Genomic DNA, 20,748 nt, shown 5'->3' with positions numbered 1-20,748 from the left:
GTTGTGAAGACACCATTGTTGCATAAATTCCAAAACCATGTATCGCTAGAACCAGGAGCGCAAGCAACCAAATTGATGAGCTTTTTTAATTCGTCCAGTTCACCCAATGCCCTCCCCGAGGGCTCTCTGACCCAGTAGCCTTTTAGCGAAGCTTCTGATCCATGAATGCTAATTCTCGAGCCAACAGTAGCTTGTGAATCACGATCCAAATGGTATAGCCTTTTGTACCTGCTTTTTAAGGTGAAGTTCCCAACCCAATAGTCGTTCCAAAAGGAAGTTGATAGCCCATCCCCAATCTTTCGAATGAAAGACGTGGAAAAGGGAATACCAACACCTTCTAGAGATTGCCCTGCTTGGATTATGTTACTCCACACCGAAGAATAAGGAAATGCACTGACATCATAATTATGAATTAAACCCCCCGAGGACCCAAAAATACTTGATATAACTTTGACCCACAAGGAATTAGTTTCGGTTTTAAACCTCCACCACCACTTGCCGATCAAAGCTAAATTTTTACTCTTTTAAGACCCCGAGTTTAATCCTCCTTTCTCGAAAGGAAGGAGGATTTCATCCCATTTGACCCAAAAAAATTTTGAATTTGTACCCGACCCGCCCCAAAAAAAAAGAACGCCTTACACACTCAAGTTTTTTTACCACACATGGCGGAGCACGGAAGAGCGAGAAGTAGTACAACGGGAGACTATTCAGCACCGATTTCACAAGGGTCAAGCGTCCACCATAAGACACCGAATGTGCCTTCCAATCCGAGAGACGTTTCACAAATTTATCAATAACCGGGTTTCAACTTTGTAGATTATTCATTCTACCCCCAACCGGAAGACCAAGGTAGATGAAAGGAAGTGTACCGGGATTACAACCAAACATTTTAGCCATATCTTCAACTACACCCTTCTCAACCCCAACCCCAAATAAATTGCTCTTGTGATAATTAAATTTCAAACCCGAAGTAAGTTCAAAACATTTGAGGAGTTTGAAAAGATTTCTCAAATTAGGTGCACTCCAATCACCAAAGAAGATAGTATCATCCGCATATTGAAGATGCGAGATTGGAATCTTATCGGCCCCAATTTCAACTCCTAGGAATTTCTTATTAAAAACCGCCTTTTTTGTTAAAACATTAAGACCTTCGGCCGCGATTATAAAAAGAAAAGGCGAAAGAGGGTCGCCTTGTCTAACACCTCTTTCCATCTTGAATTCACTTGTGGGTGATTCGTTGACAAGAACCGAGATAGAAGCCGATTTAAGACAAGAACGAATCCATCCTCTCCATTTTGACCCAAAACCCATTATTTCCATGACCTCCATTAAAAAATCCCAATTCAAGCAATCAAAGGCTTTCTCAAAGTCCACTATAAAAATAAGACTTTTTGAATGTTTGTGTTTCAAAAAACTAATAGATTCATTTGCGATTAATGCACTATCAAGAATATTCCTCCCTTTTATAAATGCACTTTGTTCTAAACCCACAAGATTCGGAATAACCTTTCTAAGCCTGTTAGACAGTAGCTTCGCGATGATTTTATAGAAACTCCCGATAAGACTAATAAGACGATAGTCATTGAGTGCCAACGGATCTTGCTTTTTAGGTATCAATGTGATAAACGAAGCGTTACACCCATTAGTAATCTCACATTTGCACCAAAACTCATGGATGGCTATCATTAAATCGTCTTTTACTACGTGCCAAAATTTCTTGAAAAAATTCATATTGAAGCCATCCGGCCCGGGAGCCTTTGTGCTACCACACCCATTAATCGCTTCCCACACTTCGCATACGGTAAAAGCTATTTCCAACAGTGCAGCTCTATCTTCTGAAATGGAACTTAATTCAGGCCCAACATTAAATGGAACAGGCCCAACAGGCTGGCCCGTAGAATCTGCTGTGTGGATATTGTGACCAACTGAGCCGCAAAAAGTAGATGACACAGTCCTGGTAGCAGGCCCAAAAAAAGGGTGAGCATCATCAATAACATTAACCGGTCTGGGCCTCATACTCGTGGACTGGAAACTGGGCCTGCCAAAGTGAGAGGGGGTTTGGATTTTGCTGAATCTTTCTTTAAAATGAGCCTGTATTAATGGTTTGATCACATTAGGGGCTTCACACCAAACACCATCAACAACTAAACCTCTAAGATTATTTTTGTTGTATTTTCTACACATCGTTGAATGAAAAAATTTGGTATTTTCATCTCCCTCAAGTGCCCAACGAATACGTGCTTTTTGTTTTAGCATGCCTAATTTTATCTTTTCTTTCTCAATCCATTTCTTACGAGACTCAAGCCAACATAGTCGCTCATTATCTGATAATGCTCCACCTTCCGCTTTCAATTCCCACTCTTGAGCAATATTCTTTAGTTTTTCTATTTCCTCATCAAGATTCTCAAACTCTTTTCTACTCCACTTTCTTAAGTCGGATTTGACGTTTTTTAATGTCCCGAAAAAATACAATCTTTTTTGCGGCTACGTACCTCCTTATTCCAACCATCCATTATCACTTTATCAACCCCCTCTTTATTTAACCATTCATCGAAAATCTTGAAGGGTTTAGGACCAAAATCAATCACACCATCACGGAGAATTAAAGGACAATGATCCGAAACCATTCTATCAAGGACATTAATAGAAAGATCGTTCCATAAATTAATGAAATTATTAGAAACAAGGAACCGATCAAGTTTGCTAAATTTTAGCCCGTCATCACTGATTCTTGTGAATTTCCTACCTCTAATCGGTACCTCAATTAAACTATTCCTAACAATGAATTCGTTAAATCTTCTAGCTCTCGCTTCATGAAACACACAATTTAGTCTATCCGTATGATCTCGAACTTCATTAAAGTCTCCACATAACACCCAACCTGTGTCTATTCCCATCATAAGCTTATCAAGTTCATCCCACATTTTCTTTTTATCACCATCACAATGAGGACCGTATATATTAACAGTTATCGAATCATGCCCAAAACCCACCCAATTACCCCTAATAGCCAAGAAGAAATCCCCACCAACCACACAATTAACTTTGAACCTACTATTATCCCACACCACTAACATGCCACCCGAGGTCCCAATAGCGTCTTTTTGAGCAAACCCTATATCACTATGACCCCACAGTTGATGAACCCAATATTCACTAAGACTCCTACACTTTGTTTCCTGAAATACTGCTACATCCGGCTTCTCACTAAAACATAAACCCCTAACCCAACTGAATTTACCCGCAACCCCTTAACCCCTAACATTTAACGAAAGGATCTTCATTATAAAACAAAGACAAGCGATAAAAAAGGATATGACTTACTGGGAAGTTGGCCAGTTAAGGCCAATACCCTCGCCAAATTCTTTAACTTCAACATCATTGATTGATCCTCCCACAGAAAAACCTATGTCACGACTCTTAGTTGATATCCTGGATTTACTTCTTTTAGAACCCCCTTTCCTCCTACAATTCTTGTAATTGAATCGACCATCACACCTTTCATTCATTCGTGCAAGCCTTTTCAGTTTAATTATGCGAGATGATGCTTTCTAGTTACACACGGTGCCCCAGTAACAATCATTGCATATAGAAATGTCAATTGTCCCACCATTCTGATTAGATTGTGAAGTACCCTTAACAGTCGATCTCCCATTCTGAGTAAAAAGTGAAATACTCTTCCCCTCATTCGATCTATGCTGAGCCCTAGTGTGTTTTTTAATACGCTTGTTTTTTAGCCCACCCTTATTTTCAGGCCCAGATACGTTATTGGTATTTGGTGGGTCATTCAACGAACTAGCTTGGGCCTTGGGATTCCACTTGAAAGGACCCGTTCATATACATTATAAACGATTCACAATAGTTGATTACATTGCGAGGTATTTGACCTATATATGATACATTTTACAAACATTGCATTCGTTTTTAAAAGACAAACTTTCTTTACATCGAAAATTGACAGGCATGCATACCATTTCATAATATCCACTATCCAACTATAAATTGATTTAATAATAATCTTTGATGAACTCAATGACTCGAATGCAACGTTCTTTGAAATATGCTATGAAAGACTCCAAGTAATATCTTTAAAATGAGCAAATGCACAGCGGAAGATTTCTTTAACACCTGAGAATAAACATGCTTTAAAGTGTCAACCAAAAGGTTGGTGAGTTCATTAGTTTATCATAATCATTTATTTCTATCATTTTAATAGACCACAAGAATTTCATTTCCAGTTCTCATAAATATACGTCTCATGCATAGAGACAAAAATAATCATTCATATGGTGAATACCTGGTAACCGACATTAACTATATACATATAAGAATATCCCCTATCATTCCGGGATCCTCCTTCGGACATGATATAAATTTCGAAGTACTAAAGCATCTGGTACTTTGGATGGGGTTTGTTAGGCCCAATAGATCTATCTTTAGAATTCGCGTCAATTAGGGTGTCTGTTCCCTAATTCTTAGATTACCAGACTTTAATAAAAAGGGGCATATTCAATTTCGATAATTCAACCATAGAATGTAGTTTCAATTACTTGTGTCTATTTCATCAAACATTTATAAAAGCGCATGTATTCTCAGTCCCAAAAATATAAAGGGTAAAAAGGCAAATGAAACTTACGCATATAAATATTGTAAACAGTTAATAAAGCATTTGCATGTATTCTCAGCCCAAAAATGTAATGAGTAAAAAGGGATCAAATGAACTCACGCATATAAATATTGTAAAACAGTTAATAAAGTATTTGCATGTATTCTCAGCCCCAAAAATGTAAAGAGTAAAAGGGATCAAATGAACTCACGCATATAAATATTGTAAAACAGTTAATAAAGCATTTGCATGTATTCTCAGCCCCAAAAATGTAAAGAGTAAAAGGGGATCAATGAAACTCACCATACTGTATTTCGTAGTAAAAATACATACAACGTCATTGAACAAGTGCAAGGTTGGCCTCGGATTCACGAACCTAAATTAATTATATATATTTATGTGTTGGTCAATATTTGTCTAACAAATTAGGTCAAGTCATAGTGTACCACAATCCTAATGCTCGAGACTAATATGCAAAAGTCAACAAAAGTAAATTTGACTCAAAATAATTTCCAAAAATCTATACATGATTAATATATAGTTTAAATATCGTCGTTTTATATTTTTAAATATTTTTAAAAGATTTATTAGAGTAAATAATATAATTTATTTATTAATAAATAAAATTTTATATTAAATTTATATAATAAAATATACTTTTATATATATTAAGTAATAACATTTATAGGGTTCATTTAATATCATAAAGATAATATGATAGGTATTATTAAAGTAAGTTATTACACGTAGTAAAATATGTTTGTATCACATATTTATTTGATAAAATAATATCTATAATGATAGTAAGTAAAAGTTGTATTATTTTGTAATAATAATTATTATTATAAAAATATCAATATTTATAATTACTAAGATGACATTATGAAACAACCCAACCCGTACTCCATACGCTATAATTTTTTTTTTTTATAATATACACATTTATGCGCCAATTAAATATGTAGACCAACTCACAAGTTTCATTAAACCGTACAACCATTACCAATGTTTACAAAAGGCACAATGGCCGTTAATTAAGTTAATACAAGTTTGACCGAATACAATGGTAGTTTATTAACCAAACGACCCGACGAGCATGGTTTGGGACTAAACTACCCAAAAGGTGGCCAACTTCCAAAAGCTCCTACAAGCACATAATCAAGGGCATCTAGTGCCCGACAATCCCCTTCCCTTTATCCTCACCTGCAACTAAAAGATAAACAACGAGAGGGGTAAGCTAACGCTTAGTGAATGCAATAATTATACATGATCAAATATAACCTACTTACTTGCATACACTTACACAATACCACATACGAGCTAGCAATTCAACAAACATGCAATCCATCATGCATAAACTACTATCCACGTTCCACACTACGCTAGCAACAATAATAGCATATAGTTCACAATATAATATGCTAAGTACAATTCTCACAACCATGGTTAACCAAGTATACAAGAGAACGGTACATGTAAGTCCGTTGGAGTTCATAACATCCACTAGTGTTACTTATACACCGCGTAATCACTAGTCCCCCGGGTGATGTCTTAAACACCGCGACTAACTCACCCTTACAACAATGTGGCGTCTTAAACACCGCGACGAATCCACACTTCATTCAATACCATGAGTGGTGTCTTGAACACTGCGACACTTCCACTCTCACGACATTGTGGTGTCTTAAACACCGCGACAATCCCACAAGTCAATTACACAAGGAGTAGTGTCTTAAACACCGCGACAATACTACTCGTTACCTAGTATGTGGTGTCTTGAACACCGCGACACTTCCACATTCATACCACACAAATAAATACATTATATACGTTCACGCATAATTATTCCACTCACCTTGACGCAAGGATGATGAATAATTGCTTCCAAACTTCAAAGCCAAGTACCTAATACATTAAGTACCAATTCAATACATAAACTAGTGGAATTAACCACATTACATTTACTTGGGCATTTAATGACTCAATTTCGCATTAAATGACCCAACTACATCACAACCGCCCTCTTAATGGCCAAGACTCGACTTTAGTTACCAACATTAGTGCATTAAAGTCTACTAGCCTCAATTGACATCCACCTAGGGTAATTTACACCCATTTTACCCAAACTAGGTCAACTAGTACATTCTTGACCCATTTTGACACTTTCACATCCAAACTAGTCAAACATAACCCAAACGACATCTCTTTTAATTTTAACAAATGTTTAATGCTTTTAATATCATTAACACTTTCAACTCACAATTACAAGGCCAAAACCCTAGATATGGCCATTAGGGTTTCATTACAACAACCTAACCCAAATTCACCCATTTTACTCCCAAATGGGTCATACAAGCTTCTATTAACCAAAACCCTAGCCATAATCAATTAAAACTCGAAACTTAGAGTTAGAACTTACCGAGACTATCACCACGTAGCTAGAGTCACAAGGAACAACTTTAATACTTGCTCCAAAGATCAACCCTAAATCCTTCCTCTCTCAATCTCACTTTGAATCCAAATGGGTGTTAGAGTTTGGGGAGAGAAATTGAAAGAAAATGAAAAAGGAAAATGAAATAAATGAACTAGTGGACCAGATTTAATGCACCCATCTGATCTATACATCCATTTACCATTTTTCCCCTCAAAATCTCTTAATTTAACCTAAAACCGGGACCTGGCCAGCAGGCCTGCCGCGGCGCGGCACTAAACGTCGCGGCACGACGAATCAAAGTAAAATTCACCATGCTTAAGTCCTGTTCTGATCTGGAAATGCTTGATGGGTCGCGGCGCGAACCCGTTTGTCGCGGCGCGACATACGCCTGGGTCTTGCCACTTCGACTAGTTAGTCAAATTTCCAAGGTTTCCACAACTAATTCCTTCATTCTCGTTCCCAATACACGTCTAAGCCTCACATCTAAGTCTCACGAGACCTAACACTACACAAGCTCATTTGTACACTTATGTACGCACATGTTAACTAGCACACAATAAATTATATATATACGTTTATCTATACAATTACGCATAAGCTTCCGAATCATAACGTACAAATGGTTAAATATGTACCTTTAGTCACGTACGGGAAAAACGGGATGTTACAACTCTCTCCCACTTAGATCGGAGCGCGTCCTCGCGATCCAAGCCGCATGACAAGCCGGAAGATAAACCAAAGCAAACTCTTCGGATTCCCATGTAAACTCGGAACCCTTTCGATGTCGCCATTGCACTTTGAAGGTTCTAACTTCTTTATTTCTCAACCTTTTGACCTTCTCATCGAGTATAGCAATCGGCTTCTCAATATACTCTAACTTATTGTTTAGCTCGATCTCGTCTAAAGGCACCCATGAAGAATCATCCGCAAGACACTTACGGAGATGGAAAACATGAAATGTATTATGGATCCCCGCAAGCTCTTCGGGTAATTCCAAACGATATGCAACTTCGCCAACACGAGCTAAAATCTTAAACGGACCGATAAACCGAGGAGCTAACTTTCCTCGTTTTCGAAACCGAATAACACCTTTCCATGGCGAAACCTTAAGCATCACCATGTCACCTTCTTGAAATTCGATCATTCGTCTACGTTTGTCGGCATACGACTTTTGTCTATCTTGAGCCTTTTTCAAATGCTCTCGAATCATATCAATCTTGCTATTCGTTTCTAAGACCAAATCGGTACTCCCGATTTCCCTTTGACCCACTTCACCCCAACAAATCGGGGTTCGACACCTTCGCCCATAAAGCATCTCATACGGTGGCATCCCGATACTAGTATGATAACTATTATTGTACGAGAATTCCACCAAAGGTAAGTGCTCGTCCCAACTACCACCAAAATCAATAATACACGCACGTAACATATCCTCCAATGTTTGATTCGTACGTTCGGTTTGACCGTTCGTTTGAGGATGGTACGCCGTGCTCAATTTCAATTGTGTACCCATATCTTCATGAAACTTTTCCCAAAACCGAGATGTAAAACGGGTATCTCGATCCGATATAATAGATATAGGAACCCCATGTCGAGCGACCACTTCCTTGATAAACAACTTAGCCAAGGACTCCGACGATATCGCTTCTTTAATGGGAAGAAACAAAGCACTTTTCGTCAACCGGTCAACTATCACCCAAATCGTATCAAATTGGGTTCTCGCCGTCTTAGGTAACTTTGTTATGAAATCCATGGTAATGTGCTCCCATTTCCATTTCGGGATTTCTAACAGTTGCAACTTACCATACGGATTTTGGTGTTCGGCTTTTACTTGTAAACACGTGACACATTGCTCAACATACTTCACAACATCACGTTTCATGCCCGGCCACCAATAATCTTTCTTCAAGTCAAGATACATTTTCGTCGCGCCCGGATGAATGGAGTATTTTGACTTATGTGCTTCATCAAGTAGCACTCGTCGGTAATCACCCATCTTAGGCACCCACACCCTTCCTTGGAAGGACAACAAACCACGCGGACCCATAGTAATAAACTCCGATTGGCCCACGATTCGCTCCGTATGCTTGTTGTGGACATAAGCCTCTATTTGAATCTCACCAAGCTTTTCAAGAAAGTCGTTGGTAATAATCAAACGTAACGACCCCACTTTTATCGCCGGATGTTGACTCTTTCGACTCAACGCATCCGCGACCACATTCGCCTTACCCGGATGATAAAGTATTTCACAATCGTAGTCTTTCACCACATCCATCCACCTACATTGGCGATAATTCAAATCTCGTTGATTAAAGAGATGTTTCAAACTCTTATGATCCGAATAAATCGTACACTTGACGCCATACAAGTAATGGCGCCAAATTTTCAATGCATGTACTACCGCCGCCAACTCAAGATCATGAGTCGGATACCTCGTTTCATGTTCCTTTAATTGTCGAGAGGCATAAGCGATGACTTTACCTCTTTGCATTAGAACACACCCGAGTCCATTTAAAGACGCATCACAATAGACCGTCATGTCTTCTACACCTTCCGGCAACACTAACACCGGAGCTTGACACAACTTCTCTTTTAACAATTGAAAAGCAATTTCTTGCTCGTTCTCCCAATTAAATCTCGTGTTCTTTCTCGTCAACTTCGTCAATGGAGAAGCAATCTTAGAAAAGTCTTGGATAAACCAACGATAATACCCGGCCAATCCGAGAAAACTTCGGATTTCCGTAGGCGTAGTCGGTCGTCCCCAACTCTTTACCGTCTCTATCTTCCCCGGATCTACTTGAATACCGTCCATATTCACAATATGGCCAAGGAATTGAACTTTCCTTAGCCAAAATTCACATTTTGAGAATTTTGCATACAACTTCTCCTTTCGCAACGTCTTTAACACACACCGCAAATGATGTTCATGTTCCTTCATACTCTTCGAATAAACGAGTATGTCGTCAATGAACACAATTACCGACTTGTCCAACATAGGTTGGCACACTCGGTTCATAAGATCCATGAATGCCGCCGGTGCATTCGTAAGACCAAAAGGCATTACCACAAACTCAAAATGCCCATAACGCGTTCGAAAATCCGTTTTCTCAATATCTTCCTCACGGACCCGCATTTGGTGATAGCCGGACCGTAGATCGATTTTAGAGAAATACGTTGCACCTTGGAGTTGATCAAACAAATCGTCAATCCGAGGCAATGGATAACGATTCTTGATCGTCACTTTATTCAACTCCCGAATAATCGATGCACATCCGCATACTACCATCTTTCTTTTTCACAAACAAAACCGGAGCGCCCCATGGAGAAGCACTCGGTCGAATGAAACCCTTTTCAAGCAACTCTTGGGTTTGGTTTAACAACTCTTGCATTTCTGTTGGTGCTAAACGATAAGGAGTTTTAGCAATGGGGGTAGCCCCCGGAACCAACTCAATGCGAAATTCAACTTGTCTTTTCGCCGGGACACCCGGTAACTCATCCGGAAAAACGTCTTCAAATTCATTAACCACAGGGATTTCACGAATGGTTGGTGGCTCATCACGAGTATCAACAACATGGGCAAGAAAAGCCATGCCACCACTAACAAGGAAACGACGTGCCCGTGCAAAAGTGCATATCTTTACAAGTCTCCTTCGCTTATCGCCATGAATAATTAATTCTCCCCCACTTGGGGTCTTCACCCGAATGAATTTATCATGGCATGCAATATCGGCTCTATTAAGATCGAGCCAATCCATACCAATAACAATATCAAAATCACCCAAAGTCATCGGAATAAGATCGATCTTAAACGTTTCGGAACCAAATACAACATTACAATCCTTACACACATCAACCACTAGCGCCGTCTTGCCATCCGCTATTTCAACTTCTACCGGATGACTTAACTTAACTAGCGGTTTATTTAACTTAGGTACAAATCGAGGCGACACAAAGGACAAATTAGCCCCACTATCAAAAAGTATCCGTGCCGGATTAGAGTTAACTATGAAAGTACATGAGACGACTTCATTGGATTGCTTGGCCTCATCATTGGTCATCAAATAGTTGCGACCCCTAGCCGTACCCGCCGCCTTCTCTAGACGCTTAACATTATCGTTGCACAAATCGGGACACTCCGGCTTCTTATGCCCTTCTTTACCGCAATTAAAACAAGTAAGCTTGTTTCCAGAAGATGGTTTTGGACAATCACGAGCCATATGACCCGCTTGCCCACAATTATAGCACGTAAAAGTAAAACCACCGGAAGCGCCCTTCTTCACGCTATTGACACTTTCGGAACTTTTCTTGTTCTTTTTGTTCGAAAAGTTTGAATAGCTCGAACCTTCACTTTTTCTCTTGCCAAAAGTAAAACCACTCTTTCTTAAGATGAGCGACTCGAAACCTTTGGCCATGTCAAACAACTCATCAAAGCTTTTCACTACGTTCACACTAATCTTATCTTGATAGTTGTCGTTCAAGGTTCGATAGAAATCTTCCTTCAACATTTTATCATTCCCGACGTACTCCGGGCAAAATTGGGTTTTGGACAAAAACACGGATTTGAGAGTGTTCAAATCCATCGACCCTTGCCTCAAGGAACGTAACTCGTCCTTTAGCCTAGTGAGATCAGCCGAAGTTCGGTATTCTTCGAAAAATTCCACCTTAAACTCAGCCCAAGAAAAGTCCATGCATTGTTCTTCACCATAGACTTGAATCTTTGCATCCCACCATAGCTTGGCATCACCTCTTAGCATGCTACAACCATACCTTGTCTTTTTATCGTTAGGGCACTCACATGTACGAAAAGCCCCCTCCATATCGGAGATAAACCGGGCACTCTTAAGTGGGTCCCGTTCACCATCAAAGGTAGGAGGTTGAGCATCCTTGAAGTTCTTAAAGAAAAAGTCTCGCCTCCCCACATTCTCTTCTTGAAGAACAATTTTAATTTGTTCCTTAACCATATCGACGACTTGTTCTTCAATAGTGTCTAGAAACATCTTCTTAATATCAACAAGAAAATCCGCCCTTTGGCGTTGAAAGATGGCCTCAACCTTGGCCGTGAACTTGGGGTCCTCGCTCGTGCCCCCATTATCGGTGTCGTGTCCGTTTCTCATCTTCATTCTATAAAACGGGAAAGATTAAACAACGAAACCAAAGACATGACACATATATACCATACCACCCCATCTCGCTCAACAATCGTCATACATCGCTCGTTTGACACGATTTGCACCCGTAGCAAGGGTAGCTAGTCATTGCTACACGAGCACGTCGCATTAACTTGCTAGTACAACGTCTATCTCGCTTGATGATTCCAACTACAACACAAAACAATGAGTGCATGGTTAGTTCATATAAACCTACGCACTACCATTCCCGATTCGACCCGAAGTCGTACAAGTCCCGCCTAAAAGCGCATACACATAAAAGTCTAAGTCTAGGCACCTATCTCAAGTCGCCTAAATCTCTTAGACCATGCTCTGATACCACTTGAAACAACCCAACCCGTACTCCATACGCTATAATTTTTTTTTTATAATATACACATTTATGCGCCAATTAAATATGTAGACCAACTCACAAGTTTCATTAAACCGTACAACCATTACCAATGTTTACAAAAGGCACAATGGCCGTTAATTAAGTTAATACAAGTTTGACCGAATACAATGGTAGTTTATTAACCAAACGACCCGACGAGCATGGTTTGGGACTAAACTACCCAAAAGGTGGCCAACTTCCAAAAGCTCCTACAAGCACATCATCAAGGGCATCTAGTGCCCGACAATCCCCTTCCCTTTATCCTCACCTGCAACTAAAAGATAAACAACGAGAGGGGTAAGTAACGCTTAGTGAATGCAATAATTATACATGATCATATATAACCTACTTACTTGCATACACTTACACAATACCACATACGAGCTAGCAATTCAACAAACATGCAATCCATCATGCATAAACTACTATCCACGTTCCACACTACGCTAGCAACAATAATAGCATATAGTTCACAATATAATATGCTAAGTACAATTCGCACAACCATGGTTAACCAAGTATACAAGAGAACGGTACATGTAAGTCCGTTGGAGTTCATAACATCCACTAGTGTTACTTATACACCGCGTAATCACTAGTCCCCCGGGTGATGTCTTAAACACCGCGACTAACTCACCCTTACAACAATGTGGCGTCTTAAACACCGCGACAAATCCACACTTCATTCAATACCATGAGTGGTGTCTTGAACACCGCGACACTTCCACTCTCACGACATTGTGGTGTCTTAAACACTGCGACAATCCCACAAGTCAATTACACAAGGAGTAGTGTCTTAAACACCGCGACAATACTACTCGTTACCTAGAATGTGGTGTCTTGAACACCGCGACACTTCCACATCCATACCACACAAATAAATACATTATATACGTTCACGCATAATTATTCCACTCACCTTGACGCAAGGATGATGAATAATTGCTTCCAAACTTCAAAGCCAAGTACCTAATACATTAAGTACCAATTCAATACATAAACTAGTGGAATTAACCACATTACATTTACTTGGGCATTTAATGACTCAATTTCGCATTAAATGACCCAACTACATCACAACCGCCCTCTTAATGGCCAAGACTCGACTTTAGTTACCAACATTAGTGCATTAAAGTCTACTAGCCTCAATTGACATCCACCTAGGGTAATTTACACCCATTTTACCCAAAATAGGTCAACTAGTACATTCTTGACCCATTTTGACACTTTCACATCCAAACTAGTCAAACATAACCCAAACGACATCTCTTTTAATTTTAACAAATGTTTAATGCTTTTAATATCATTAACACTTTCAACTCACAATTACAAGGCCAAAACCCTAGATATGGCCATTAGGGTTTCATTACAACAACCTAACCCAAATTCACCCATTTTACTCCCAAATGGGTCATACAAGCTTCTATTAACCAAAACCCTAGCCATAATCAATTAAAACTCGAAACTTAGAGTTAGAACTTACCAAGACTATCACCACGTAGCTAGAGTCACAAGGAACAACTTTAATACTTGCTCCAAAGATCAACCCTAAATCCTTCCTCTCTCAATCTCACTTTGAATCCAAATGGGTGTTAGAGTTTGGGGAGAGAAATTGAAAGAAAATGAAAAAGAAAAATGAAATAAATGAACTAGCGGACCAGATTTAATGCACCCATCTGATCTATACATCCATTTACCATTTTGCCCCTCAAAATCTCTTAATTTAACCTAAAACCGGGACCTGGCCAGCAGGCCTGCCGCGGCGCGGCACTAAACGTCGCGGCGCGACGAATTAAAGTAAAATTCACCATGCTTAAGTCCTGTTCTGATCTGAAATGCTTGATGGGTCGCGGCGCGGACCCGTTTGTCGCGGCGCGACATACGCCTGGGTTTGGCCACTTCGACTAGTTAGTCAAATTTCCAAGGTTTCCACAACTAATTCCTTCATTCTCGTTCCCAATACACGTGTAAGCCTCACATCTAAGTCTCACGAGACCTAACACTACACAAGCTCATTTGTACACTTATGTACGCACATGTTAACTAGCACACAATAAATTATATATATACGTTTATCTATACAATTACGCATAAGCTTCCGAATCATACCGTACAAATGGTTAAATATGTACCTTTAGTCACGTACGGGAAAAACGGGATGTTACACATTATGATAAAACGATAATTCTAATTATGATAACTTTAATATTTACGATAATTTTTAATATTATCTTTAAAATAATAATTATATTTAAAATAATAATAATAATAATGATATTTTATAGTAACAATGACATTTCTATTAAAATGATAATTTTTGTTAAAATGATAGTTTTAATACTAACGATACTTTTAATAATAATAGTAATGATAAAAATAATAAGAACGATAATTTTATCTAAATCAATATCTTATAATATTTTAATTTCATCATGATACTCTTACCCATTATTTCCTAATCGTTTCGTTTAATAGCTTTTAATCGTCTTTTATATCGTGTTCATAATAATGATAATAATAGTAATCAAAATAATTAGGTGTTACAAATATTTGTTCTAATTACACTAATATTAATAATGATAGTTACTATAACATTATTAACGATAATACTAATAATTATCTTAATGATAATATAGTAATAATAATAATAACAATAACAATAACCATTTTTAAATAATAATAATATATATATTAATAATGATAATAATAATAATAATAATAATACCAATAATAATAATAATAATAATAATAATAATAATAATAATAATAATAATAATAATACCAATAATAATAATAATACTAATTATAACTTTAACGATAATAACGATAGTAATAATAAAAAAATAACAATTTTTAATGATAAATCCCTTTTATTGATAAAGATAATAATAATGATAATAATAAGATAAAACTAGAACGACGATAAAAACGACGATAATAATAATCATTTTTAATAAAAATATCGAAAATTCAATTGATTATAACTTCTAATCCGTTCATCGAAACCATTCAATATCTAAAGAAAAAGTTCTTAATTTTTCGCTAGCTTTCCAAGGACATGCATATCTTATATCTTATCTCAACCACAAGTGTAACTAATTCAAGATTCAACCTAACCTGTCTAAGGGCAATATCAAAAGTACAAGCATGCATAATCCTAAATACTCGAGCACTAGTCAGGGATACACTATTAGTATGTAAAAGTTAAATTATGAGTACTCACGTATCAATATTGAGATTCAATATTGCAGGAAAGGTACGTAGACGCAACGAAAATGATAAACACTATATTGACCTCACGAGCATACTCATGAACCATACTCAATCACCTCTATAGCTATAACCCATAATTTCCTTAATCCTATCCCGCTCGAAAAATAATTTCGAAATCACTCGGACAGCACTCCGTCGTAATATTTTATGTATACTAATAATATCTTGAAATAATACGGAGTAAATATATATATATGTAAATCGATTGAAAGAGTTTAGAGAAAAATATTTTCAAGTTTCTATGAAATAATGAAACCTATTGAATTCTATTTATAATAGATTTTTGAATTATTAAAGTAAATTATTAAAGTATGAATTATTAAAGTGAATTATTAAAGTATGAATTATTAAAGTGAATTATTAAAGTATGAATTATTAAAGTGAATTATTAAAGTATGAATTATTAAAGTATGAATTATTAAAGTGAATTATTAAAGTTAAAGTAAAGTAAAAATAAAGTAAAGGTAAAGTTTAAGTATAGTAAAAGTATAAAACTATGTACGTATAATACGCGTATAAATATATATAATATTAATTTAAATCATTATATATATTTAATAAAATAAAATATAAATATCGTTATTTTTATCATACTAGTTAAGTAATGAGTTGTCAAAAGTGGTTCTAGATATTTATAAAAGTTATATACGTTTTAATAATAAAGTTCTTTTTAAACTGAAAACGTTTTTGTATGTTTGAAACTAAATAGATCAATCGAGTCTTTATGAGATTCAATCTTCCACTATCCTTTGTCTAGTTCTCAATGATTGACAATTTATTCTTATTTATAAATCACTTTACCATTTTCCGAATATTGTTAAAATAGAAAGATTTCTCAAATCAACGTGGGTCTTTCAACAGAGACTTGTAATCATAATTCAATATATCTGATAATTCAATCATTTGATCTTATCTTCTAATTCCATTGATAAACATTTTGAAACGGATACAATCATATAAATTATTTAATCTAATATTTTGTTTACGTTTCAAGTTATAATATATATATACACACATACATATATAATCATATTCATTTAATGGTTCGTGAATCGTTGGAACTTGGCCGAGGTTGAATGAATGTATGAACATAGTTTAAAATTCTTGAAATTTAACTTAACAAATATTGCTTATCGTGTCGGAAACATATAAAGATTAAAGTTTAAATTTGGTTGGAAATTTCCGGGTTGTCACAGTACCTACCCGTTAAAGAAATTTCGTCCCGAAATTTGAGTGGAAAGGTCGTGAATGATAATAAGTATGTTTTCATGATGCATACGGGCCAAAAATTAGAGTTTTATCATCAGCGAATAATTTGGATAAACAATCCATTTATATGAAGAGTACGAATGAAGTTAACATAGAAGAGTGAAATGAGTAAGTGTAGATTAATCTTATCATTTGACGTAGATATGATTGATTCCCAGATTTCAAGGGATTTGAAGAAAATCTTCTTAATAAGATTTGACTCTCCGGTAATCAAGGGAATTAGGATCCGCTTTAAATGCGATCGTCCATTTTAATTGTTCTGTCGGAGATTTTCTTATAAATTCACCTCCTTCGTTTCCTTACAACTCACACCTTCTGTTGATGCATTTTATGCAAGTCCCTAAACATCTACCTACCTCCATTGCAGGTACGATAGTTTACAGGTCACCATGATTGCTCGTTATTATCCTATCCGTGTTTGTATGTGGTTACAAGAACTGCAGGAATGAGATTTAGATGTTTGACTATGTTAGAATTAGTCAGACGTACGAGTGAAGCCTCACTAGTACGGCTGACAGGCTCATACGCACGGTTGATGCTGAGCTAAGTCACAATTACAACCTAAATGAGAAGACAGGAGTGAGTGATCACCCATACGGCTGATGAAGCCAACTCGTACGTGTGATGAATGAATCGTATGGGTGAGTCAACAGCAGGGGTATATAAAGTCTTATGTTCTTCATTTTAGGTTAAGCCTCTCATTTGTTACACACACTCAGATCTAGTGAGCTTCTCCGATTCTCTCTCAGTCCAAATCACCCAGGTGGTGAATAATAGCTCTAGGTGTTGATCTAATCACACTTGATTTAGTTGTGGTTTGACTAAATTAATCAAAAAAAAAAAAACTTAACCTATTCACTAGAGGTTTTGATTCACTTATTCCGCCATTGTGTGAGTTAAATCTGTTGATTTCTAAGTTCTTAGTCATGTTTCATCACCTTCTATTCTTTCCCCCTCAACTCATATTTTAAAGTATTCATCAATATGCTCCATCCAGTTCTGATTCTCGATATACTTCTAACTTTCATATCGGTCATTCTTCTTTTTCATCTACCGCCGGAAGAATCTATTTACTTCTACTATACTCTTAGGTTTATAGTGTTTCTAGTTCTCCCGTGTCTTTATATTGCTATATGCATCGATATATATGGTTTATAATTTCTGGTTTATCGTTGGGCTTTATATGTTCCCTTATATTTCAAAGTCTCTGCTTCTGTCTTCTATAATCATTATCATTCATAGTTAATGCTCTCTTTTATTTGCTGCAATTTATACCCCAATTTCTATTTCAGAGTTTTGTCCTTTCGTTTCTTCTTCTTGCGATTAAGCACCGCTTGTAATGGTCCAGAATTCACAGATATGAATTTCGGAATGAACATTGTTAATGTTCTAGGAAGGAAATTGTGATGGCACGATCTTGACTTGTCAAATTACTAGAATACCTTGGAAAAGGCCGAATCATCAAGAAATATTTTCCTGATATTTTAGAGGTTAAATAGAATACAAGAGTCGTATAACATGGCACATGATGATGTTATGATCTGTGAATCATCACGTTCTATTTAGAAACTCAACATGACTTACTGTAATATAATCACGTTGATCAAGTGTCATTTTATTATACTAATTCATGCTTCAGTTCCCAACACTACTTCAAAATATTCCTATTTTAAACTTGAATGTTTCAGAATTTAGAAACTAAAATAGTTTCTTTTATGATGTAATACAGATAGCACGAAGAGGTAAATGATTTCAAATAAGAAAAATTAAGAAAATATCTTCAGAAATATGGAGGATATTTATAATGAAAGATATGATGATATTTTAGAATTTCTAATATCAGAGGATGATGAAGAATATTGTCCACAGGGGTTTAGAGTCAGGAGCAAGGTATTCGTTAATGACTTCAGCAGGTACTGAATCATTTGGATCCTTTGAAGTCAGGTTCAGTCTTTATAATTTGTCCACAGCCTCCTTCCTACTTTGCTCAATCCGTTTTCCAGTTCCAAAACTTCTTTTTTTCTGCGCTTTGCCAGCACACTTCATCATTATCATCCAGCTTTTACCGTTTAAAGTCGTTTATAGTTTTTGCTGCTTCATCAACATTTTTTTTCCCATTTTTGGAGAACCAATTCGTAGTTCGGAGTGTTTTTCAGAAACTTCACATTCAAATTAAGTCCAGAAGATAGACGTTATATATACACATATAACTGTTGGCGTAGACATACTGCGAGATTTCAAAATACTGATTGCTAATTCCCAATGATTCGTATGGAAATTCTCATTACAAGATGCGAATGAGTAAATGATGGGGTTTCAATGAATAATTATAATGACTTTTTGGAGAGGCTAAAGTCAAAGGGTAATGAAGTTGTTGGTACATCTGCTAATAATGTGGTGGAATGTAAAAGGTTCCCTGGTAACGATGGTGTATATCTCAAGGTTATAATAAGGTTAGTCTGACTGAAAAGTCGAAGTTGACTTGCTGGAGCTGTGACAAAACTGGCTACTTTGAATAGGAGTCGCAAAGTTATTTTTGCTAATAAATGCCAAAGAATCTGACGCGGATACGTTGTTTAAACTTTTACTTTGGTTTCAAGAGTTTTTTTCGGGTACATAACTGTGGTTAACATGTGGTTGGATCATCATCTCGGTTGATCATCATTCGAAGTGTCTTCAGAAATTTTCGAAGGGTTTGAACACAGATTGTAATCGTTAACATACATTTGATGTTCTAACACAGTTTTGAAGTCAAAATATAGCTTGTGAAAGATGTAAGGATCTAAGAGTGATGATTTTAGTCATATCTCAAGTTGAATTTTGAGATTTCAAAATCAGAATATGTAATTAAATTTTGAATGAGTATGGTTGTTTTGATTTCTATAAAAGAATGTATATTGTTGTGAAAGTAGGGAGTATAATGGATGATTTGCTGAATCAGATTCGAAGAATGTAACATATTAATTGTGAATTTATATATCTCTCGGGTATTACCTACCCGTTAAAAAAAATTTCACAATTAATATTTTGTACAAAAGAATTTTATTACAGTCTTTATGAAAATATATATATGTATATTTTCTTCAGATGTAACATAGATTTAATGAGTTAATGTTAAATTAAACTCATTTGATTTACGGTTGAAACTAGAATTGAATAATCGCAAAAGGCTTTAACAAGTACATAACTTTTACGCAGTATTTCTTTAATGACATTAAAATTATGAATCAATACTTCGTTATTTGTTAATGTATGATGTTCGGTTCGTGGAATTCTTGTGAATTTCACAAAGTACGAATGATGTTATCTGAAAAGTTTCGGGTACATCAACGATGAAAGTGTAAAATCAAATATATACTTGATTTATTATGAATTGGAATTTGTTGAATTGCGTCAGAGATTGTAGTTAACGCTGGTTAAGTTGAGGCCGAAGGACGTACATTATTGCATATTTGTAATATGAATTAACCAAGTAGTTAAGATTCACACACAATAGCTTAGCACGGAAAGATTTATTTCAAAATATATATATATATATATATATATATATATACATATAATTTCTTCAGAGGGAATGAGTTAATTCTTCATAACTCGTTGATACAATATACACGTTATTGATTCG

The 20,748-nt window shown here is 36.4% G+C and overlaps 1 protein-coding gene across 1 annotated transcript in view; it reads right to left on the bottom strand.

Moving 5' to 3' along the window:
* Positions 1-3,551: 3,551 nt before the first annotated feature.
* The window catches only part of LOC139863727 (uncharacterized), a 67,301-nt gene continuing 50,104 nt past the window's right edge, over positions 3,552-20,748 (bottom strand). The window contains exon 2 of the mRNA XM_071852332.1: positions 3,552-3,818. Coding sequence (XP_071708433.1) covers positions 3,552-3,818 — 267 coding nt within the window. The remainder of the gene's footprint in view (positions 3,819-20,748) is intronic.

The sequence above is a fragment of the Rutidosis leptorrhynchoides genome, chromosome 8 (genome assembly GCF_046630445.1).
Source record: "Rutidosis leptorrhynchoides isolate AG116_Rl617_1_P2 chromosome 8, CSIRO_AGI_Rlap_v1, whole genome shotgun sequence".
NCBI lineage: Eukaryota > Viridiplantae > Streptophyta > Magnoliopsida > Asterales > Asteraceae > Rutidosis > Rutidosis leptorrhynchoides.
Note: the sequence above shows the minus strand (reverse complement) of the source record. Positions and strands in the feature narration are given on the sequence as shown.